This window comes from Sorex araneus, chromosome 8 (genome assembly GCF_027595985.1).
Source record: "Sorex araneus isolate mSorAra2 chromosome 8, mSorAra2.pri, whole genome shotgun sequence".
Taxonomy (NCBI): domain Eukaryota; kingdom Metazoa; phylum Chordata; class Mammalia; order Eulipotyphla; family Soricidae; genus Sorex; species Sorex araneus.
Genome location: NC_073309.1, coordinates 58,465,047 through 58,491,379, shown reverse-complemented (window position 1 = coordinate 58,491,379; position 26,333 = coordinate 58,465,047). Strand labels below are relative to the sequence as shown.

The window sequence follows — 26,333 nt, the reverse complement described above, 5'->3', positions numbered from 1 at the left end:
CTGCATTGTGCAATCCATTTTTATCCATCAGAGAAAACATTGCTCTGGCAAGGGCTCTAAGTAAAGAATTTTAGCATCAGATGGGATTGGGGGGTTATAAGAATAAACCAAGCTGTGGAAAATGAAAAAGAGCCATTTTCAAATATAGACCAGTATTGAATGTCCTTGGTATTACTCTCACATGCTTAGCATTGACACAGCAAGTGTCAGTGTCTGAAGAGGCAGCCTGGAAGCAAGACTTGGTCAGCAAAATCACTGTTGGTGAAGTTATACTTTTGGCCAACATTATACCAAATTTCAATTTCACCTCAGCCTTACATAAGAAATTGAAGAAAAAGATGTTTGCTCCTGAAAAATCTTGCTTCACAATTTTTTGTGTATATATTTACATATATTTACATACTTAAATATATACACAAATACAATTCTATTTATATATTTAATATATGTACAATATACAAAAAAATAAAATATATATTCTATCCTATTCTGGGTGTTGAGGACATTTTTTAAATTTTAGTATGGCTCTTGTGTTACGATTTAGACACCTAGTAAATCCTCTGGAAGACTAATTTTAACTGGATTGACAAGGTACCATCAAGTTCCCTTTTCCAAATATATGGTTAGTTTTGTAAACAAACCAAGGATATGTTGGTTTGTTCAAGGATATAGGATGAAATGTTTGATTTAGTATAGTGTCTAATAATTTTTTGTTTTCAATCAATTGTCATACTAGACATAGGAAGTAGAAGAGGATCGTGAAATTCCTGTTTCAGAAAGTTTACTTGAATATCAGTACCTTGTTGAATAATCAATTATCTGTTGAGGGTTTATTTGTAATAGGACTTTGGCAGGTGTAAGAATGTTACAATGAATGATGGATAATATGAAACAGGAGAGAAATGTTTATTATTCCCAGGACCTTCCCCTTCAGTGGACATCACAGCATTGCCTGTATCTGTAGCAGAGTAGATTAAGCATTGCCATGTGATAGCTTTGCCTAGGATCAGAGGTGCACCTAGGAAAAGCATCCTGATGAGTCAGAGGAACACTCAGGGCATTATCAGCATGTGCTTTCTGAAGCATGTCAACTAGATACCAGACACTCAGATGACTTTCATTATTTTTATTGATTGAAGACAATGGTTTACAATACTGTTAACTTGTTGATGGTGGTTTTAAGCGTACGTAGTTTCAACATCACATCCATCACAGTTTATACACCCATCTCACCTAAGGTCCCCTTTGTTCCTCCTTTTCAACCCTTGCCTCTTCCCCTTCCCAAACTCAGTTCTGTGAATCAGTTCTCCCCATTGTGTTGCTTTGGGTTCTTTGTTGATACATTGCTATAAATCTTTAAGCCAAATTTATGAGAGAGATTATTCTGTATATATCACTTTCCTTCTGACTGATTTTATGCAGCATGATATCCTCCAGTTTCATCCATGGACAGGGAGATTTCTGAGTTTATAGCAATAAAATCTAGTTAGAATCCATTGTAATAAATCAGATAAAAGATTGTGATGATCACAACTAGGGAAGTGGCATCAAATCAGTTCCATTTGACCCAACAATTCCACTTGGAATATACCCCAAGGATCCAAAAACTAAATATTGGAAAGACGTTTGCACCTTTATATTCCTTGCACCACTATCCACAATAGCCAAAATATGGAAATAACCCAAGTGCCCCAAATAGATGACTAGATAAAGAAACTATGATACGTATACACAATGACATACTACTAGATCATAAGAAAAGATAAAGTGATTTCATCTGCTTCTACATGGAGGAACCTGGAGAGTATCTTACTGAGTGAAGTTAGTTGGAGGGAGAGACACCATCACAAAATGATCTGTCTAATATACAGGGTATAAAGAAACATATAGGTGAATTAATGACTACCCAAAGAAAACAAAGAGCATGAGAACTGGTATTCAATAGGAAACATGTCAATTGAGGGAATTGAGAGATAAGGCAGAGAGGGAGCAATATTTACCGTGGAGGGAAGCATCCAACTCGGGAGAGTAATGGGTGTTGAAATGTGGCAAAGTGTTATGTATGAGAGCCCATGAGCAACAGTACTGTAAACCATTTAATTGAGAAAGTGCAAAACCTTATTTAAACCAGGGCTGGAGTCATAGCACAGCGGGTAGGGCATTTGCCTTGCAGGTGGCTGACCCGGGTTCAATTCCTCCATCCCTCTTGGAGAGCCTGGCAAGGTACTGAGAATATCCTGCCCACACAGCAGAACCTGGAAAGCTCCCCGTGGAGTATTCAATATGCCCAAAACAGTAACAACAAGTCTCACAATGGAGACGTTACTGGTGCCCCTCAAGTAAATTGATGAACAACAGGACTACAGTGCTATTTAAATACATGCAAAAATTTTAATCACTTATTTAAATAAATGCAAAAACTTATTTAAACAAAAAGAATCGCCTCTCACAGAGGCAGACTATTGAGGAAGAGGAGGAGGAGGGTGGGTGTTGGTGGAGGGAGGTGCACACTGGGGAAGGATCGGGGTAGAAACACTGCATGCCTGAAACCAATCATGAGTAACTTTGTAATTTTATTGTGACTAAAAGTATAAATAAATTTTAAAAGAGACGCTGATGACATAGTACAGCAGGTAGGGCACTTGCCTTGCATGCAAATGAACAGAGTCCACCCTCAGCACGCCATAGGGTTCTCAAAGCCCCACCAGGAGTGATTTCTGAGTACAGAGCCAGTTTTAAGTGCTCAGCACTGCCAAATGTAACCCCCAAACAAAAAACAAACAAACAAAAATAAGCACAGAGAACTATAGCCAACTAAATCACACAGTATTTAAGAAGTATGGTTAGGGTGTTTACATCATTCAAGGAGGAATTTGAAATTTTGTTAATTCTTGAATGATTAATACATTTTCAGACAGATGACAATGAGTCCTTTAGGGAAGGGAACACTCAGTGATGCTCAGCGACTACTTTTGGCTAGGTGCTTTAAGGCTTGCAGCATGCAAAATATGTGCTACAGTGCATTAAATCTCTCTGGCTCTCAGACTGAGTCATTGATTAAAACAAAATTGAGGAAAATAAATAAATATTCACCTGTTCTATCACCTCCTTTTTCTTTTTAAAAATATGCTCAGATAAAAATGAAGTCTTCAAAATGAAAATTACCTGTACCTGGTGAGTGACTACAGATACAAAAGGATTATTAGTTATAAAAGATATCATCTAATTTACAATTACTGCTTGATTCTTGATCTTCACACATGAAACCAGCATATTCTTTGAGGTCGCATTGTTCATTTCCTCATTTGGAATTTTTAGCATCTGATAGAATGCTAAATCAGCATAAGCTGGTTCTTCTATCATTTTGGTTTCAAACATCTTATATATATGTGCTTATATAGAGAGAGATATAAGCACCCATAAATATAGGTGCTAATGTTGGAAGGAGAAAGATTCTTTAATGAGCAGCTTAACAGTTACTCCCTGTGTTTAGCAAATTGATATGACCTTGCTCATAAACACTATCACAATTGAGTTTTCCTCTTATAACTTTAAAGATTATACATGTTATTTTTATTTTTAAAGGTTTTGTTTATGTGACTAATAGGTACTACCCTGTTGTAGTAAGGTTAGGTAGTAACCTTGCACCTCATTGTGCTTTATAGACACACAGAAGGCAGAATGTCCCTATTCAAACTTATAAATTGTAGTTAATTCCTAACAATTCTGAGGTTTGGTGTTAGACAGATTCAAGTGAGTTGTCATGGCATTAAGGGCTACTAACTTTTAGTTAGAAAAGAGCTCACAGCCTTTCATGATAGTGGTTTTCTTTTTTTTTTTCCTTGTCATTAGTATGAGTCAACATTCCCAACATACCTAGGAAAGAAACTTGATGTTGCTACAAAAGTGTTATAGCAGTTCACATCATTTCATTTTTTTGGGTGGGACAGGAGTGCTCAGTGGTCCTCAGGGTTTATTCTGGATCCTGCACTCAGGAATCACTCCTAGGGTCTCAGGGTACCATATTGTGTGCCTTGAATTAAACCCAGATTTGATTAAACACAGGTAAGGCAAGAACACTACCCACTGTACTATTGCTCCAGCTCCCAAACCCACATCATTTCTTAATCTGATTTCCTGCCTAAGGAAGAATATTGTTAGATTTCATGATTCATGTCGCATGCACAAAAACAAGATAATGTGAGAACACTGTCCTATTTCTTTATCTTCATAAAATTTGACTTTGTTTTTTCCTCCCTTCTAAGAAAAGGCTAGAATCATTTAAAAATGCACACACACAGACACCTAATATTTTTGCCTTCTGACCTCAGCAGATCATGGTGCTTTATCACCTGCCTGGAATCTGAGTCCTCACCTTTGCATGGACACATCTCTTCCCACATGCTTTGTTCTGATCTCTGGTCATGGTCACTCTTTCACCCTTTTACTCTCCAGAGGATCCAGTGTGTGCTGGCTCTGTTAGAATTTATAAGCTGCTGCCTCAACAAAGATCAAGTTGGTCTTTGCGATTTTATAGTCAAAGACTTTGGCTACAGGGATGGGTTGTGGACATTGCGTATTCTGCTGTTGCCTCTCATGTATCACAGCTTTATTCACAGGGACCCCAAACAAGCCCTTTGCTAATGAACTCATGCTCTTGTCACACGTAAGTTTTTACTTACTAAGATTTTAAGTGTCTGAGTCATTTAACCCATGTATCATGTATTTCTTTTTTTCTTTATTTACTTATTTGATTTGGAGATCACACCTTGCAGTGCTCAGGGGCTACTCCCAGCTTTGTGCTTGAGTCACTCTCAAGGGTGGTTGGAGAACCAGCCCAGGGATAAAATATAGTGCTGGCATGGAAAGCAGGTAGACGGCCTGTGGAGCTCCAGTCTTTTTGACCCATATTTAGAGAATTCTGTGATGATTTTATTCTGTATCAGTTTACTGAAACTAAAGCTAATAGTATTCTTGGTTAGTGAGGACCTGGGTGGAAAAGCTCCTCTGATCTGAAGAAATATTTTAAAACCCAATATGAGAACACCTGATTTCAGCCTCTGGAAGCCATCAAATATGACTCAATGATTTTTAATGATTTTCTTTTGTCAATAGAATTGGGTAATTTTTTTCATTTAGGGCAAATAGAAAACAGCATTGTTCTTCAATCAGAGGAAATTGGCATATATTTAACAGCATCAGATAAAAGTTTCTCACTTGTGGCCATGGTTCATTGACCTGTTAGAAAACCTTGATTTCAAAGTGTAGTTTTCTTAAGGGAACTTGAGGTCCTCACTGAGGTAACCTGTATTAAGATTCTGCATATATTTAGCAGAGGTGTGAAACTGTTCTCCTAAAATACATCATCTTATAAATTGATGCCTCAATAAAAATTTTCAAAAAGATACCTCAACATGTAGCAAAAAGAGATCTTGCACCATAACCACCTCCTCTCCCCACAAAAATCACTTGCCGTGAAGATCCTGAGGACAGGGCCTGCAAATCTAAGTTTTATCAGGAGCCTGTATGGAGCTCCCAAACAGTGCAGATGGGAGAGTCACAACCCTAGGAGACTGATGAGTGAAAACCAGCTTGACTTACGATGAACTCTTATCTCTCTCTGCTTAGGTGCAAGTGTAATCTTCATGCCACTGTATGTGTGTATGACAACAGCAAACTGACCTGTGAATGTGAACACAATACTACAGGTCCAGACTGTGGGAAATGCAAGAAGAATTATCAGGGCCGACCTTGGAGTCCAGGCTCCTATCTCCCTATCCCCAAAGGCACTGCAAATACCTGTGAGTAACTTTGCTTGTGACAACATACTTTGTGCATGATGGGCTGATAGTTCCTCTTCATTTCACTTACAGGTGTGCTATTCCTCTCCCCAGGTGTCTCATGCCTCTTAGAAATGCACCTCATTCCTTTCTCCCCGTCTTACCCCTTGTAAGCACATTTTAGCACTTAGATCATCTGATGACCTTAGTCTTCCAACTCTCATGTTGTGTTGGAAAAAATAAAAACCACTTAATGTTTTAATATATATAACAGGAGGCTGCTTTCATCCTTTCCATGTAAACTTCCTATTTAATTTTTTTTAATTTCTGTTAAATGTGATTTCATAAGCCCCCCCCCAACTCCAAAAGAAGCCTAACATAACTTAATGTTAACAACTTCTAGAAGTGATCTAAATGTTTGCAATGCCTTTTCCCACCAGAATGGGCTTCATCCAGAAGATCATGCCCTCTTCCACTTTAGCTAGGGCTTAACCTTGCAAATTTAACAATTGAAAATTTTTTTCCAAATTTCCACAGTTCGGGGTGTACCTGGCATAGTACCATTAGCAGATGGCAACTTAGGTAAAGAACATGCTTGCAAACTTGCCAGTATATTAAGAAAGGGGGTGTTTAAAAGAATAGATGTCCTATATGTTGACAGGAATCATCAGAGATACCCCATCTCTGTTCACTTGTATGCCCCACTAAAATCCCTGAGCATCATGACATACGCACTGTCATGATGGGAGGAAAGAAGTGATTACTTCCAGAAATCAATTGTTTAGTTCCATGGACATACTGACTAACCACTTGTAAAAGCCCAAGGCTTGCCCTCTTTGAAAAGTAGAGAATGGCTGAGGTTAAAAATATGCGCGTTCAGGTGGTAAATAACAGAAACAGCAGGATAGTGAGCTGAAGGGAATGAGAACTGAAAAGCCACTGGCTGCTTACATGGCTAAGAATCTTATCAGAAACTTCAGAGCAGCAGCTGCATGAAACCAAAACCTTAAAAATGAATATCACAGGAACCAAGGCCTTATCAAGTTAAATGTAAGTGTAATGGACCAAATAACAAGCTAGGAAGTGTGGGGGGCATGAAATTATGATAAAATTTCTATGAAGCAGAAAAAATGTTTCAAAGGATTTTTTTAAAAAAATCCTCTTAGTAAGAGAATTCCATTTCTTTTGGTATTAAAGAAAAAAACTGACAGTCTAGCTCCTAAAATTAATATATTAAAGCTCTGTTGAGCAGAAATGTTGATTTTTTTTCAAGATGATTTTATTAACAAAGACCCAGTGGGTTTTTCTCCATCGCTAAAGATCATAAAGCCACGAATTCTGAAGGAATCCCATGAGATTATTTGTCGTGATTCCTCAGAGCTAGCTACCTAAGAATCCTTATCCGTACAGCTATCAAATTTAGTTTAAAGGTTTTCCTAAATTAAAATGTCTCAGGAATCATGGCCCAATGCCTCAACTTCCTTACCGGATCAAAATGGAAGATAGCAAAGTTTATTATAAACTTATTATAAAATTAGTACTTGCTAATTTTCTGAATAACTCTGAGGGGTCAACTTGTCCAGGAGAACAGCTAGATACCTGGAGTGGGTATTTTGTGTTGAAGGCATTGACTTCTATTCTAACATGATCCTATTAAACTGCCCAGGGCTATGCTTCAGTGCAAATTATTCTGTTATTTATCTCAAGATATTTTCACTAGGAAGAAGCCCTTATACCAGCCTTTTCTCTAAAGTGGACTTTTATTACAGTCTTTCCTATCCTAACCTGTGTATCTCACAATCAACAAATCACTGCCTGGCCAATGGAATACGATCTTTTTCAAGCTTCCTCGTACAGTGTATTGTTCTTTGGTCTCTTAGTTTTAGCTGGACTTCTCTAGTTTTCAGATTTTTTCCACAACACTATTAAAATTGCCCTTAATGGAACAGAAATATTTTAGTGGTTGTCTGCAGAGGTCCAGTTTTGCAATGGAGATAACCCCATAGATTAAATATCTGATACATCAGACAGTGCTTTAAATGACCAAGGATGGAAGTAAGCAATGGAATTGTTTATTTAGTACACAGGTTATTGTAACGATCATTTATCCATTCACTAGCTAGCTATGTAGCCCTGATAAAGTTAACTACTTCTTCAACATTTGTTTTCCCATCTCTGATGTGAAGATAGTATCAATTGTGGCCTTAGGAATTTTGAGAGAATTAAATAAGTGATTTTGTGTAATGTGTTTAGCATTACACCTGCCATAAATTAAGTCTTCAAAAATATTGTTAGGATTATTTTTGTAAGACAAAGTTCTCAATAGACATTTTAGATCATCATAAAACTAATATGTTTTTAAATTATTTTTATTAAGGCATTATGATTCACAAAGTTGTTCATAATAGAACATACAGCACTAATCTCACTTCTAGTATCACAGACCCTCCACCAAAGTCCCCACCAAGATTCCCTCCCATCCTTTTTCTCCTGAGCAGGCACAGTTTTAAATCTGTTGTTGAAATTTGGGTCTCATGCTTACAGTATTGTTGGTGCTACAGCATCAATAAATATACACATATTGCTACACCACCAGTGCTCTGAGGTCACTGGCCCTTGTCCCTGTTACCTCCCATCTTCCTCATCTTCCTCCTGCCTCCCCATTAATTTCATTCCTTCCCTGTTCTTCTCATGTCTCTAATCTAGGATCCATGGTAATCTAAGTTCCCTCTTTTGATACCTAAAATTCTCTTGTCCTGTATTTTATACACCACAGAAAAGGGAGGTCACAAATGATATTTGTTCTACTTCTTAACTTATTTCACTTTTTATGATGCCTTCCACTTCCATTCAAGTTGCCATGAATTGCATAATTTCACGATTCCTTGAAGATGCATAATATTCCATTGAGTATATACATATATATGATGCCATTGTTACCCGTTCACCTGAAAATGAAGTTTGATCCATATCTCACCCTTTACACAAAAATCAATTTAAAGATCTCAGACCATTACTAATATTGAGGAAATAGAGACAGGATACTCCAAAGTTGGACCTTAAAGTTGTCTTCAGTTACTGGAAAAGCAAGAGGAGCAAAAGATTAAAGTGTTTCTGCATGGCCAAACAGATTTAGGCTGGAAAACATCTGACCGAATGAGAGAAATGATTCACATTCAACGCATCAGATAAAGGATTAATATCCAAGATATATAAAGCATGCCCAGAAAAATCAACAACAGAAAATCCAAAATCCCCATCAAAACGTGGGAGAAAGAAAAAAAACAGACACTTCTCTGAAGAAGATGGATGGCGAATAGGCACAAGAAGAAGTCTTCACCATCACTTAACATAGAAGAAATGAGGAAATCCAATTCAAGATGGCTATGAGATGTTATCTCACATTACCTAGAATCACACATATCAAAAAAAAATGGGACGAGGGGGCTGGAGCCATAGTCCAGCAAGCAGAGTGCTTGCCTTGCAAGCAGTCAACCTGGGTTTAGCCCCTGATGTCCTATATGGTCCCTCAAGTCTACTGGAGTGATGCTTGATTACCGAGTCAAAAGTAAGCTCTGATCACCACTAGCTGTGGTCTAAAAACCAAAAACAAAACACATGGAAACAATATGTGTTGGCAGGGATGTGATGAAAAAGAAATTCTCATCTATTGCTGGTGGCATCGCTGTCCAGTCCTATCCCTACAGAAAATAGTATAGATATTTCTTATAAAAGGAAAATAGAGGTGCCATACAACCCAACAGTTCCTCTTCTTGAGAATTATCCCCAAGACGCAAAAACATTCATTCACAAGGACTTATGCACACTATTATTCATTGCAGCACAATAGCTAGGATATAGAACAAAAGTAATTTCTTGACATCAATACCAAGTCTGCTCATTTCCAGCCATTTTTCCCTTATGTATAATAAAGAACTGCTTAACCCCACTTTTCTTTTCTTTTCCAGATTACTTATCATCAACTCCAATTTTATGTGATTTAAAACACGTTTTAAAGTGCCACTTCTTGCTTTGAAATTTCTTTTATTTTTTAATATAGATCTTCAAGCCTAGCTCTACTAGCACCGTTATGATGCTTCATATTAGCTCTTATTTACATTTTACATATAAACACACACAGGCACACACATGACCTTATTTGGTAAAGTATACACTGCTTAACTTAATTATTTAGGAGGGACACTCTTAGGGTATTACATACCCTACAATACTAATACAAAACTTAAAAAGTAAAAATAAGCGGTCTGCTCCTCTGATCCCTCAACATAAACTCTTAGTGCCCCAGAAAAGCCACTCATACTGGATAATTTTTAGATTTAGCATAATCTCAAACAGCCTGGGTAAATTTTGAATAGGAAAGTCAGTCCCAGCCTGCTTTTAGCAAGGGAACAAAGAGGCTTTCATTAAACGAGGATATTATAAGATCCCCACTAAAGACATCAGTGCATCACTCAGAGATGCCCTCAATAGAGACTTTACTAGGGGCTACGTGGTTCAGGAAGTCCTGAATTCTGGAGCAACTCCAGCGCCACTTGTGCAATGGAGCATATAAAAATGGGAAAGAAGAGTACAGAGTCTCAACACAAAATTATAGCTCAGTTTATCGGACACATTGCTTTCTTCTGTGGTTTTAACAACAAACATAGCAGTGGCAGATATTTTTATTCTATTCATGGCTGAAGCTGTTTCCTTGATCTTTTAAAGCTGCCTATTTACATGTATCAAATCTTTTTCTTATTTTTCTACAAAGACATTGTTCTATCTTAAGACATTTTTCTTCTCCCTACTGAGATCTATTCTACTTTTTCATGGAATTATATGTGAATGTCATTCGGATTTTATTTGTCTTCCAAAGGGACAGAAACTCTGTCCATCCAACTTGACACTTAATGCTTCTCTTGATTCCCATTGTGCAGCTCATAACTAAAACCACTAAGTAGCATATTTCTAAATTCTGATTCCTGCTTAATAAGAATACCTGTTATCCTATAGATTGATGTCAAAACTTGACAGTGACTTCTTTAGGAACTCTAACTCCAACAACAATAATATATCTTCTAACTTTTGCTTTCGCAAATTGTGTTCTTCAACATTCAAAGAACTTCATGACCAACTAAATTAATAATGTTGTATACTATAATACTGACATTTAGATACTCAGATTTTCTTATTTAATTTTTTAAAAAATATCCGTTGCCATAATAACCATTGTTTCCTAAAGTTAGTTGCTCATGGGATACAATACAAATCTCTTTTAGGGATATACTTCTCCAAACTGTTTCTTCAGCCTTGTGGTAAGTATATCATGGAGATAGAAACCCCTGGCTGTTGAACTGTGTCCACTCCTGCACTTGCCTCTTTACCTGCACAAACTAATATTCTTCAAAGAAAGCCAGTTAAATTGGCCCTACATTGACATTATTTGTTCAGAAATCCAACTTGAGTTGTTACACAATATCTAGAACTCCTCCGTGTGACAGAAAGTAATTTGATGATTGTTGTATTATTTTCTCTGGTATTAAATTTACATTGACCAGTTTATATTTCCCCAGGTAGTTGTGTGTGTGTGTGTCATTATTCGACAATTTCCTAAGTGCAGTACCTGCATTAATTCCCCTTAATTTGCAACAGTCTTATAAGGTTGCTGCTCCTATTCTTATTTTATAGATGTGAAATCTGATCACTACTGAGAGAGGATCTTTTGACTCAATGTTTCTGTAGGAGGAGTGGCAAGAAGGAGGGCTTGGAAATTCATGTGCTTTGACTTCAAGAACCGCATGTCACACTACAGTATTTTAAGGTTGAAGTCCATTGCCTTTGCTCTTCACAGGGGTTTGATCTCCATTTTAACACCTGTTTCAATAAGTCAGTTTTTCTCTGAACCCACCCTTTCTTACTTCTCTTCCTAAATCTCTCCTCCTCCTCCCCTCCCTTCTCATCCTCTTCCTCCTCCTCTTCCTCCTCCTCCTCTTCCCCCTTCTCTTCTTCCTCTTCCTCCTCCTCCGCCTTCTTTTTCTTCTTCTTCTCCTTCTTCTTCTTCTCCTTCTCCTTCTTTCTTCTTCTTCTTCTTCTTCTTCTTCTTCTTCTTCTTCTTCTTCTTCTTCTTCTTCTTCTTCTTCTTCTTCTTCTTCTTCTTCTTCTTCTTCTTCTTCTTCTTCTTCTTCTTCTTCTTCTTCTTCTTCTTCTTCTCCTTCTCCTTCTTCTTCTTCTTCTTCTTCTTCTTCTTCTTCTTCTTCTTCTTTGTATTATTATTATTATTACTATTAATATTATTGCCTCCTAAGACAGCCTTCTGTTCTTGTTTTAAATTATTGAGTTCCTACCTCTGCTTATTTCCAGTTTAGGTTGTGTTGTTTATGCAGCATTCCAATCAATGGTTTTGGTTCTTAGAATTCTGATTCCTGTGGTTTTAGTTCCTAATATTATTGGCTTCAGAGTTTTCAACCAACTCTACCCTGAATCTTTATAATAAATCAGACCAGTATCTGTAAAGATCACAATGTCAAGTTTTTTTTTAAACTTTATTATTGACTCACTGTGAGATAGACCATTACAAAGCTGTTCATGATTGGATATCAGTCATATAGTATTTCAACACCCATATCTCCATCAGTGTACATTTTTTTTGCTTTTTTTGGGTCACACCCAGTGATGCTCAGGGGTTAATCCTGGCTCTGCATCTCAGGAATTACTCCTGGTAGTGCTCAGGGGACCATATGGGATGCTAGGAATTGAACCCGGGTTGGCCGCATGCAAGGCAAATGCCTTACCCACTGTGCTATTGCTCTAGCCCCCAGTGTACATTTTTTATATTTAGTAAGATACTAAATTCATTTTTTACCTCAAAAATTATTTATTCTCTTCACTTTTCAAGAATGTTTTTCATTATCTCTTAGCTCTTGGAGTAGCCTACCCAGACCCTACCATGCAAAATCAATCATTCTTCTGTTTAATTTTTTCAGTGTCTATGTATACCTAAATGAACTATCTGTAACCATAATTATAGTAATAGTGGTGTTATGACAGTTTCTTTATGTTGTGCTTACCACATTGACTTTTTTGTATGTTGATTCCATTAATATGTTTCACCACATTTAATCTTCACATCTCTACCTGGTATTACTGGTTTTCCCTTTTCTAAATATAGGGAAACAAAGACACAAAAAGGCTAATAAAGCTGTACCCAAAGTCCCACAGTGTCTATACATCAGAGCAGTATTTAAATTATATATATCTGACTTCAGGATCGAAAATGCTGCTTTAAGAATGAAACTGTATTTTATTGTCAGTTTCTAAAGTGTTTGTGGCATTATTGTTTGGTGAATAAGTAAACGTAAATAACACTGTAACATGCATATTGGTTCATCAATCTCCCATCAATATTCCTTTGTATATGGAATATTTTGCTTCCATAACTCAATAAATATAAGATAAGGTATTTCAGTCTCCTCTAGGAGACCACTTGATGGCTATTATCTTAGGGAAAGTTTTATAGGGGTTAAAAGTTACTTCTTTGTCCTATTCGGCCACTTGGATCTAGTGCATGGGCTGATTGATAGGTATCCACAGGCTTCCCCAAGCCAAGTTTTCATAGGCTTCTTTATTGGTTGGCCATGATGGAAATTTTACCACTAGTCTTTTGGAGTCAGAACCCCTGAACCTGTTAACACAGTGAAAAAAAGACCTTTCTATGCATTTGGACCAATTGTTTGTTCCAAATATATAGCATAATATCAAGTTATCTAATAACCATTAGTCCACAGTCTACATCTGAAACTTATGGGACCAAATACAATTGGGAATTTAAAACTTTTAAAGGAGGATACATGTATTGTAATAGTATACACATCAGAATAATCTGGTAGCACCACTCAATCCAACATATTATTTCTGCAGCAAATCTGTATGCTTCCTTCCAAATAGGGTAAGAGAATTATTTAGCCCTTTAACTCAGGCTTTATAATCAAATTAGTTCAACTTACATTAGGTTATTTTTGAGGTATATTTTGAAAAAATACTTTACTTCTCAGTTTTGTTTTCATTTTATTTTATGTTGGTTTTATTGGAAGACTGGAGATACAGAGTTGAGGCCGGCAATAAACTGAGCGCTGTTATATAGTGGTTATTTTAGTTTCAAGCTCTAGAACCACATCTAAGTTTGCTTCCTAATTGACTGAGATGGCCTTAGGGAGGTTTTCTTTGTGCTTGAGTTTTCTCCCTCTGTAAATAAACTAGAGTAATGACCTCATGGCATTGTCATACAAATTAATGAATTGTTACATATAGGCATTTAGAACAGTGGTGAGCACGTAATGGACACACGATGAAGTCAGCTACTGTTGTCACTATAATTTCACTGGGATTTAACCCATTGATCCATCCCACTTTGATCAACACATTTTCCCTTTGGAGACAGCAACAATATGGGGTGATAAATGTTGGCATATTCATTGTCAATATGAAATAACTGTTCTTGTGTTCAGAATATTCCAGTCCTTATGACTGGTGTATTCTCTGCCTTGTAATTAAGTCTCCTAGCAAAGCCAGATAATAAGTAGGTAGTTTGTTGAACATGAGATCAGGAAATTTAAACCACTCTGATCTCAATAACATCAGACTGAAATATCCCGACACAACGTTCTACCGCAGAGCCAGCCTCCCTGCCAACCTGCTAAAATCTAAAAGTTTATAGATAACCACTCCTTCATCCCGAGACAATGCAAGGCCAGCACCACCACCCTCTGCTTCAGGAGGTGCCATTCCTAGACCTTCACCTTTTTCAGATTTTTTCAATACGTTAAGTCAGGCTACTGTTAAGTCTGATAGTTACACTCAGATCCCTGAATCTGTCTGGTGCTGTGAGATGACTTGATCTAGGCTTGGATCATTTCTATGATGATTTCACAGTACAGTGCTCTGAAGGCAATCTTCCTTTACTTTCAAGTTCCTGTGAGACAACTCACTAGACCACCTATCAATAGCAATTTGGATGAGAGGCCGGGGTTAGACGGACATTGAAAATAATTCCTCCAGAATACAAATGAGACTGTGGACTATTCTTATTCATTGCCTAGCTTTTCTTTATATGACATTTTGGAATTTCAGGGTCACTAGGAGTGTACTCTGACTAGAAGATTATGTCACCTACATGATGGGGTTTGCAACAGATTGGGGTATCCCAATAGTGGTTCATATTTCCTCTGTATTTGAAACATACCAAATTTTTCTTCCTGCTTCTGTCTTCGTGAAAAGCTGCCAAAATTTCCATTGATTCTTAAAAGGAGTTTTGGCTATTAGCACTGCATTGATCTGCTTCAGACTGCTTCAGACTATATTTATTTTTGAAATCTCCATCAAGTTGACTTCCTTAACAATGTTCCCTTTAGCTGTTTACTTGATGGGAGGGTTAGGAAAATTGAAAAAAAAATGGAAAATAAGAAACACAAGAATAATATGATACAATTCTGTTGTTTTCTCTCCTTAATTGCACCAGAATTCTTTGAAAACAAAACTTAGATATATAAATATAGGAGAAGGGAGGGCTGACTGAGGAGAGAAGAACCTCAAGTGTCTACATGCTAAGTATTTTTCTTTGACTTACTCCAGATGTACTTGTGTCTCTGATTGAACCAGCAATTCTATTCAAGAAGAAGCAACGAAGTTGTAATTTGATTCTGGGGACTGCAGAACTTTCCCTTGGAGCTCATGCATACCTGTGTCTCATTTCCTCAGTGCTAGTCTAACACCGAACACCATTACATTAGGAGTTACATGCTCAGTATTAAATATAAATGGAGACAGTACTTCTTTGTCCTTGTTCCCTAAGTTGGCTCTTCTGTAAAATGAAAGGGCTGGATATGACCATGCCCTAATTCCTTTTAGTTCTCCATTTTTTAAAAAAATACACTTTCTGAATTATTTTTTTAGGCTCTCTCTTTCTTTTTCTCTTTCCCAAGTATTTTTAAAAGTGCTTCAGAGATAACTTAAGCTAATAATGTTTAAATTTCAAAATGCAATATATGCCTGAAATTTGATTATGAAAAACTATGTAAACCACAATGTCTTAATACAGAATTAAAATTAAATTAAAATTATAATTTTTAAAAGTAAACTTATTTTAACTTTTAATTTTTAAGATGCCTCATTAGACTCCTTCAAATTAAAAACTCCATTTCATGTCTAATTTATATTTGAATTTGAATTTTTTGAGGGGGGCCACACTCAAAATGTGCAATGCACAGGGTTTACTCCTGGCTCTGCATTCAGGAATTTCCCCTGGCAGTGTTCAGGGGACCATATGGAATGCTGGGAATGGATCCCGGGTCAGCTGCGTGCAAGGCAAACGCCCTACCTGCTGTGCTATTGCTCCAGCCCCTCTAATTTTATATTTGAATGTTAATTTTCTTTAAGAATAGTTCACAGCATTGCATATACTTAGGATTCTGCAAAATCTGCATTCTCCCTGCATGATTAAGAAGGAAAAATACAGACAAAAGTGTACAAATGCCATTTTTTAATGAAAAAAAGGATGCAAAGAAAATAAGTCCAACATTTTGTAAGTCTCACCTGTTGATCATCAGCATGAACTCTGAGTTCTCACTTTTCTGGGAGGGAAAGTGTTAAGAAGTTTCTGTGCACTGCATAATACTCAATATCAGAAAGGAGAGAATCTTCAAAAAGCAAAAACAAAAACATTCATTAATACTGACGTCTAAGAAATGTATCCATGGACTGTTTTCTAGAGCACAAGATCATGCTATGAGTTAAGTGCTATGGGTTCTTTTCATTCTCACTACAATGGAAAATGTGAAAGCAAGTAATATGTTTGCCCAGATGTACATTGGATAGCTCTTCTGTGTTAGGCATTGTTCTGGGCAGATGTTAGAGATATGAGACATGGCTCTTATGTCCTCAAAACTGTCAGGTAAATACAATCATTGGATGGGGGTGGGGGAACACTCTGGGTGGCGCTTCTGGCTCTACACTCAAGAATTACTTCTGGCAGTGCTTAGGATACCATATGGATTGCTTGGGATCAAACCCAGGTTGACCACATGCAAGGCAAGAGTCTTACCTGGTAGGCTATCAGTCCGACTCCTACAACAACTTTTTTAAATCATTTGAAAATCATTTGAAAATCAATTTACCATAGAGGCCTCTACAAACAGGTATATGAAACCCAAAAGAGAGAGTGGCTAATTCACGTCCCCGAGTTGGAGAAGGAAATGAAGGAATACTTTCTTTTTTCTTTGTTGGTTTCAGGCACACCCCTCTGCGCTCAGTGATTACTCTCAGGTATGTGCTCAGAGTCACTCCTGGCAGTGCTCAGAGGACCATACTGGATGCCAGAGATTGAATCTGTGTTGGCAACATGCCAACATCTTACCTGCTATATTATCTCTCTGACCTCCAAAACTACTTTCTGAGCTGAATTTTTTAAGTTAAAATATTTTTTACATGAGTGATGCCAGTTTAGAAAGAAAACTACCAGTATGTGCCTGGACAATTCCTGAGCATTATTCTAACTTTAATTCATCTACCTTATGAGGTAGAGGATCCTAGAGGATCCTGCTAGAAGATCCACTCACAGTCATTGGTTCACTCCTTACAGAGCCCATAGAAACACACCTCTCATGAAATGAACCATCGCCTCTTATCTTATTTATTTACACATTTGGAAGATTTCTCATGACTTACTTGTATCTCATGACTTACTTGTAGTCTTTTATGAATTCAGCAGTTACCTTAAGATCATTTGTTTCTGTTGATAATCAAAAAAGTTATGATAATCTGCAATAAGAAACATTGAAAAATAGTTTTTAAAGACATACCATTTGGCCTCTTTTGTTGTTCAGATATTTTCAACTTCAACATTCTTTATTCCAAGAGCAATTCTGAAATCTTTTCTGAGCAACTCCGATTTTACAGCAATGGAATAGAAAGTGATTCACCTGGCAGCACCTCAAGAAATTGTAAGCCACCAAATGAGGAAGAACCTGTATTTTAAGCAGTCCAATGTTCAGTAATAGAAAATATCTTCGGGAAAAAAATAGGATTTCATAATGGCTTTGCTTAGCAAGGTTTGTACAGATGGAATGAATATTTCTCCCCTGCACTGGTATTCCTGCAGGAATGGAAAAGTTTCTGCATCTTTCTAAAATGTTCCGCTGCAAATACTGCATCAAACTGTTTCTGTGGTCTTGCTTTGTGTTGCGTCTGGCCAAACACCCTGAGAACTTTGCCTTGCATTATGCATGGCCCTCTAACTCTGTGTAGGTTTGAAAACACATGAAAAGCCTCTCTCTGACACCCAAACTTCCACTCTTTTTGACGGATTACAAAAAGCAAGCAGTTCCCTGTTATGGAGCAGAATTTTTCAATCATGGGGGAATTTGAAGCTTCTGAAATTGATACTAAAGTTATGATATTGCCATCATACCTCACCCAACAGGGGATTTGTAGAGGAAAACAAGAAAAGATTCAGTACCAAGCCGCTGTCACACTGTGGCAAAGAGTCTTCTGAAGTACGGGGTCAGGAAGAATTGAGCAGTCTTGCAGAAATCTCTTCAGCTTGAAATTCCCTCCACAGGATAGAGTTAAAATACTGAAATAGATATTTATATTTCAGTGTCCTTTGATATGTGATCAATAATTTAACTGAAACATTGTAAATGCGTGTGAAGTCAAGAAGTAGATTTAATGAAATGGTCTAAAATTAATTTTGAATATAGATAAGCATTGAAAAAATTCATTCCTTCTAGGACTAAATATACATATATATATGTATGTATCTAATATTTAATTCTTACATCTCTACTTCCCCTAAGAAATAGAAAGATAGGTTTTTGGTTTTAACAACTACAAAGCTAGAAATCTCAGAGTAAGTTACAATAATTAGTTAAAATAAGCAAAGGGAGGACATTTGTTCAAAGACAAACAAAAACTAGAAATTTAACTGTTCCTATATTTACCACCTGTTAGCACACTTCAGAGATGTGGAGTGCAAATCTGAACAGGTCATTAATGGCTATCACTTATTTGCCACGATGTGGCAGACATTTTTATAGATTAGTATATTTAATCCTCACTCTTACGCTGTATTTATTATTAATGTCTTTTAGAAGTGGAAACAGGTGATAGGTGGCTAGGAAAACTGCTTGTAGTCACCCAGTCACACAACTGGGTTCACTCCCACCTGAGACCATCTCATGGTCTCATTCTCACACCATCTGAATTTAGCAGAAACAGTATAAATTTCTGACTCCCACCAACAGTGCTAACATGGTGTTTCTTACTAGCTTTACAGCAATAGCAATCATAGTAAAAATGGAAACAGCACATCTAACCTACCAAACACCGCTGTGAGTGATTTGTATATGTCAGTTTATTTAACCCACAGAACAGCTCTGAGAAGCAGAGCACTGAGTCAGTATAGACCTAAGGTCACTTGGTAAGTGTCAGTACAAGTCCAGCTTCAAACTCAGACAGCATAACTCTTTACTTCTCTTGACTAGAAGTTTTTTTCGGGATACAAAAACATACTCAGGCCTATATTTATCCCAAATCCAGTTCAACTCTGAAATGGTTCTACCACCTTCACTTGTAAATTAAAGTAGAAGCTGAAAAATCGATGAAGGCTATGATCAATATGAACAACCTAATATATTCTTGAATTATTCTGCTCAATTAAGTTCTTATTACAGAGCTTAATCCACATATCTGACACATGGAAGAGGAATGAAAATGATGGTTATGTGAAATTAATCAAATAGAGTGTCAAATTACTTTCAGCAGCTAATACAAGCATCTCACAACAGATTCTAATGATCTGTTGCATAGATGGACATGCTCACACAGGTCCACATGGTCCATGTTTGGGTTTCTCAGAACCCAGAAAACATAAGCCTAATTCAATATCTATTTTGAACCATAGAAAATGCTCATTAGCCCTTATAGGCAAGCACAAGATATTTGATGTCATGAAGCTGTCTTCGAGCCTCAGTTTCACAAGATGATAAGCCCAGGAACTCTAGAATGAAAGCACATTGGGTCTCAATGAATTAATGTATTTTTCTGTGTTTAGATACTAATATAAAATTATCAGGGGTTACGTTTATGATATTTTATGCTACAATGTTATATACTAATCAGTGTCTAACAGACTTTTTATTGTTTTTTTTCTTTCCAGGTATTCCCAGTATTTCCAGTATTGGTAGTAAGTAAAAATATCACCAAACCAAGTTTAGGCTAGCTTTGGTTTGTGCTCAGCTCCTCAGATCTATTTTTCCAGTGTCCATTTCTGATGTTCGAGAGTAGGTTTTTCTGAACTGAATTGATGTTTACGCTCTCTGCATTACCATGGTGACAAGGGAAATAGAATAGTTATCTCTCCATATCTCCTCTGTGGATGTGGGAGTGCCACAGATTTTCTACTTTTGATCACTGAAGCCACTTTTACAAAGATGGAATTAATTCCTTGGATAATTGCAGCTCCTTTAGAAAAAATACAAACTTTTAATTTTTTTTAACCTATACTCAGTGATCAAAGAACACATTGAACCTTTGGAACTTTCTTCCTAAGTGTATGGAGTTCTCCCATAGTTTAGAAAAGTAGAGAACTCAACTGTGGAGTTCTACCATCATTTAATAAAGCAGAGAACAAATGCCAAAGGATGCTAGAGGCAGAGTCATTGGGACACAAGCCAAACTCCATGGATGTGAACGTGGGAGGGGAAGGAATTTCATTAAACCATTAAGTTCTAGTCCTCGTGAAGGCCTGAGAGCTGCAGGTGTATGATCATCAGGTTTTTTTTTTTTTGAGAAAAGAATTTTTAAAACCAATATGCCTGTTTTTTTCCTCCCAGAATACAATGATCTATGTTTATAATAAATACTTATGCCTAAGTTTAATAAAGTAGAGGTATGAAAATGCATGCAAAAGTTGTAAGTGCAAAGAGCTGTGAGTTCTCTCTTCACCTATTTATAAAACACTTCCCCACTTTTCCAGCTGTTTTGGAAGTGACAAGGTAATAGGACCTTCCTCACATTTAAAATAAAGGTACCCCATTACCAAACAGTGGTGTTCAGAAAGAAAATACCTGTGACTTTGCAGAACAGAACTTTGTATATTTTTACATATTGCATCCTTTCTCTTTTATGGCTAAAATCTTTGAACAACTGCTAAGCAATTGATTAGAAATAAAGTCAGCCAAGATTATCTATTATGTATAGAATCCTTTTGACTGCGGTCTCACTCCTCATAGGCCCTGTCCCGTGTTCTGTGACATGGCTGTACAAATAGCATTTGAATCATTGTGATACTATCATCCATCTAAAAAGCAATACTCTGATCATTTGGGTAAAATAGCTTCCCACTTCTTATAAATGCAGAGTCAGGTTTTCCAATTTATAAATCAACTCAGTTTACATAAACTCGTGAATAAACCCAGACACAGATTTGCTAAGCACTAGAAATGTTAAATGCCATGAAAATCAGTTTCTCTGTAAATAGAAGCAGTGTTCACATCCATTTAGATCCCAGCCTAATGTTACAGAATTCTTTTGTGGTCTCATTGAAACAGCATCAGTGCTCAAACTTGCAAATGAAAACCTGCAGCTCCAATAGTTTAATTTTTCTGCTTTAGTATCTCCCTGGGCATTTGCCCAGCTGTATATACCCCACGGTGTTCCTCTCAGGCCTTGCCAATCACATTTGCACATGGAGTTTTGTGCAAAGGGAGAGCAAACGGCAGCAAGCTGAGACAGATCCTTGCTGCTATCACGCTCTAACCTGTCAAATGTTTCAGAAATGGATGGATGGAAAGTAGTTCTTTGGCGCTGCCGTGTGTTTCTGTCTGGAGTGTCAGTCGTGTGTTGCATGGACTCTCTGACTGTACTGCCCACTCACCATCTCATTCGGCCGCATCCACCACATTCCCCATCTCTGAGCATCAGCAGATGTTGACCTTTTACACAACCAGTCGGGAAATTCCAGTTTTGTTTCACTTTGATTTTGAAATCAGTGGTGACCTGAAAGGATGCTTTGTTGTGCCTTTGGAAAGTCTATTCACTTTATGATCAACAATCTAGGAAAATTTAATTCCATAAGCCTAGCCCAAACCCTCTGAAATTAAAGTGGTGATTTGAACCCTGCCATCATTACCTTTGGCTGCTCTGCTTGGAGCTAGTGGGTATTTCCTCATTTCTCCGGCAAACTGGTTATAAGAGCTGTCAGGCGTCACCCAACATCACATGTGACGAGGTCAAGAGATTCACGATAAAACCATCATACATGATTCTGTCTTCTAAGCTAAGTTGAATGGTATTCACTCATTCTTTCTCTGTGGCCTGAAAAAAACTGGTCATTTAGCACATTGGTGGATTCCTTTCCTCTCCAAGGGGCAAGAATTCATGTATAGATGATTCACTGCCTGCTTTAGAGGGTAGAAATGGCCTTTCCAAGGTACAAGCCAAACAAAGGGAGAGCTACTTGGATTTTTAACTACGTTTGTGTATTTGCCAGAGTGTTTTCCCTTTTTCCAAAGATAGAATCAATAAACATAATTCTACCAAGTCTATAAAAATATGCCATTATAACAGATGTAGCACCCATGAGACTCCTATCAAGGCATCTCTCAAGGACAATGAATGATGCATGTCATGTAAATTATTTATGTATGTAGTCATGAACTCACATACATATATTATGTACACAGGGACTAAAGGGGTTGGAGTCCTCACAGATTTTAATCAGATATCAAACTGTCAAGTCCTATATTGGAGTTCAAAAGTATGGACAGTAGAGTCATCCTTTCTAATCATCTGCTAAAAATTGTTTTAGAAACAGATTTCCCATTATGGTCATTTGTCCATGCTGCTGTTTATCTGATATGAATTAGGTTTCCCAATCATCCCAAAGGTACTTAATTTAAACTTGGTCACTTTGATTTGCTTGGGCCTTAGGCTTATTAAATGCTAATGATATTGCCAGCAATTAGTAAGTTCTAAAATAGATCTATAGACATTTAAAACTTAAGATCTCTGGCTTTACTTTACATGGCATGTTAGAAATTCACTCAGGTTTCATTATTTTAAATAAGTATACCATACACTTATAAGTAAACATTCAAGATTTTGTCCAAGGGAACATTTTTAATGTTGATGGTCCAACTAAATAATTTGTCTGGGGTAAGTGTTCCTCTTAAAGTTATAAACCCATCATTATCTTCTGACATAAATTATTTGATCCTTAGTCCAGAAAAGCAAGTGATTTCACTGACCATGGTAAACAGTGTATTATAAAGAACATAATTAGAAAAAATTAATCCGATGTATAAATAGTTTTGTGTGCAGGATTACTGATCAAAGAAAGCAAATAACATGAGCCAAAGGTTAAAAGCAGACTACTCACTGATTTAAAAGACCATATAAAGAAATACTATTTCAAAAAAGAATTTGACATTTTTTAAATAAATAAATATGCTTCTTAGAGGAGCAACAAAGGAGATGAAAACATTTGTGAAGCTAACTATGTTTTATCTTTAAAAACACATTCAAAAGGCTGTCTTTCACATTCTTAAGACCAATGTATATAAAGCATAGAATATTGATGGAGGCACTGTCTCCTCCTACCCAGCTTATCCAACTTGAATCATAGTTCACCTATGGGAAATATTCCATTTTTCTGTTTTCTCGCATAATGAGTATTATCTTCATCACAGAGTTAAAAACTCATCTCTAATTCGATTTAATTGGCAGGACTATTAAACAAGGCAGTGCCGCCTGCAGGGATCCATCAGCCTGTTGAGAAAGCCCAGAGATGTTTTCATACTTGAAAATATTTGATGCCAGTTGGAGGCCTTATAAAAGTTGTTTTCCATACAGCATCCAAATATTTTTGTTCAGTACCAATGTATTGTAGAAACCTGGTTCGTGAGGAAAATAACAAGGTTAATCATTTTCCTACCCAAGGGTTATTAGCAATCATGTTCATGCTATCCAGAGAGCTGCAGTATTTGTTTGTTTTCTTCCCCCTGCTTTAATACTTCTAAATCCTCCAAATAAAAGTTTGATTTGAATTGCCCTTTAACTAATTAGATTTTATATAATGAGGGGGGAAATGATCAGGCTAGTGTAGCTATATGGCAATTGCATGGTGTACTACATTAATTTTGAATTGTTTGCTGATGTTCTAGAAGGAAAGCTAAGGTCCCAGGTGAAATACCTTGGGGACTTTGTTCTATCATGTACCCAGTATCCTCATCACAGATTCATTTCATATTCGTGTAACTAACATTTCACATTCATAAAACCTTTGTGGTTATCCTGAAATTGAATGAACATTAGGATATAGATACTTCTTTAATTCTGAAGAATATGTCTAGTACTCCAATAAAGCATGGGGAAATATCCCCTTCTTTAAAAAACTCCAATAAGCCTAGCAATCTTTATTAATAATTGCCCAACTTATGCAAATTAACTTTTTTTTGCATGTAACATTTCCCCAGGTAAAATTCTAAATTCTTATGTGTCAAGCCAGTTTTAAGTGTGAGCTAATATCTATAACCTTTGCTAATTATCTCTTCATGGGGGCATCAGGAAATTCCTCCGTCAAACCAAGATTTGCCAAAATGTCTGAACTATTCTCTGATAAGCCTTCAAGTGTGTACTTGAACTCACACTGAGTAAAATTCCAAAGTCTTCTTCGAGTGTGATTTGAGAACTGGCTAACTAACTGCTGCACTGCCAAGAAAAGTTAAACCAAACTTTTCTTAGAATTGCAGGTCAGTGTTCTCACATATCTAGGGAACATCTTACAAATGGTCAATCTGAGGCTCAGAGTGACTGACTAACTTTCCTAATCTAATTCTGCCAGGAAGCCCTAACTAAAAACTGCACATACTAAATAGAAAAGGATAGGAAAGGAAAAGGTTATTATTTCTTGAATTTGGCACCAGCCTCTTTCCAGTCCACTATTTTGTACTTTAGACCTGCTTGTTCCTGAATTTCTGTCTCCAAGAAGGGGAAAAATTGTTCATTTTCTGACCCTTCCTGACATTGCCAACAATTTACACATGTGTCGGCTGAGAGAGGAGGGAGGACTGGGGCCCTCTCCTGCATCTCATAGATCCTGCTGCCTCATCAAACGTCCCTGATCTGCTAAGGAAGAGGGAAAATGTATAGATGCCATATTCATGAAAGAACATGAGAAAGTTTGTAGAATTGGCCAGGCAGTATATACTTATGCATATTCCATAAATGTAAAAATCCAATTAAAAAATAAGAGCAGGGGCTTGAGAAATAGCACAGCGGGTAGGGCATTTGCCTTGCACGTGGCTGACCCGAGCTCGATTCCCAGCATCCCATATGGTCCTCTGAGCACTGCCAGAAGGTAATTCCTGAGTGCAGAGCCAGGAGTAACCCCTGTGCATCGCCAGGCATGACCCAAAAAGCAAATAAATAAATAAATTAAAAAAAATAAAAAATAAGATCATCTCATAGCAAAATCAAATTCTGTATGCCATCTCAAGGACAGACCAGCCACTGTCTTAAGCTATATCTTCCCCACCAGTTTAATGATGCTGTATTTCTGAGAGTCGACAGCTTGCTGTGAAGATGGTAAGATTACCTCCAAGGCCCTAGGGATTTTCTTTTGGAGAGCTTTAGACTTTTCTATAGATTTCATTCTAGGCATCAATAATGTTACCAGATTCCCTGAGGAAGAACAGAAGTAACTATCAACCCTCAGGGACTCTGTGACATTGACTCCACTGATTCTTCTCCTTACACCTCCCTAGAAGCAGGGTGTGAAGGAAAGCTGGCTAACATCCTCTCAGTAGTGGCTTTGTGTATTCATGGGGATATCCTGTTTACCGCCATAATTAAAAAAAAAAAACCTTTGGAAAATTAGTGTTGAGGCTGCAGCGAAAGTACAGGGATTAAGGGATTAAGGTGTTTGCTAATCCTGGTTTGAATCCCCAGTATTGCATATGGCATCCAGAGCACTGTCAGGAGTGATCCTTGAACACAAAGCCAGGGTCTTATTTGGGTGTGGCCCAAACCCTGTCCTCCCATAAAATTGATGTCCATAAGCATAAGGAGCAACTCTTCAGCTTCATTGGGGCATTAATGAATTGTTTAAGTCAACAGATAATGGCCAAGGCAGGATTCCCACTCATTGATCAGTTTCCGAACAAAGGCTCACTGAGAACTCCTGGTAACAATATACTGGATCTAAATTCTGTGTCCTAAACTGTGTCCTCAGAGTGAGTTAAAAAGTTGCCTCGGTTCATGTTTGCCAAATACCATGTATGATAGAAGACACCCCTACCCCATGATTTTTTTTGATATATATATGTACATATATGTGTGTATATATACATATATATGAAATGTTTTTAGCTTTCCACTTCAAGCTTGTTTCTTGGCTCGATTCACGGTAGCATCAGCAATAGGCCATCAACCTCAGCAATTCTAACATAGTGTTTAACAACATGAAGTGTAGCATTTTCTTGGGGCACAGAGGAGAAATTC

The 26,333-nt window shown here is 37.2% G+C and overlaps 1 protein-coding gene across 11 annotated transcripts in view; it reads left to right on the top strand.

Moving 5' to 3' along the window:
- The window catches only part of NTNG1 (netrin G1), a 374,749-nt gene that overhangs the window by 266,243 nt on the left and 82,173 nt on the right, over positions 1-26,333 (top strand). For 9 of the 11 annotated variants that reach the window (XM_055146514.1, XM_055146511.1, XM_055146508.1 and 6 more), the window contains exons 4-5: positions 5,629-5,801; positions 19,990-20,016. In XM_055146514.1, coding sequence (XP_055002489.1) covers positions 5,629-5,801; positions 19,990-20,016 — 200 coding nt within the window. The remainder of the gene's footprint in view (positions 1-5,628; positions 5,802-19,989; positions 20,017-26,333) is intronic. The other 2 variants (XM_055146507.1, XM_055146506.1) reach the window with 1 other exon arrangement.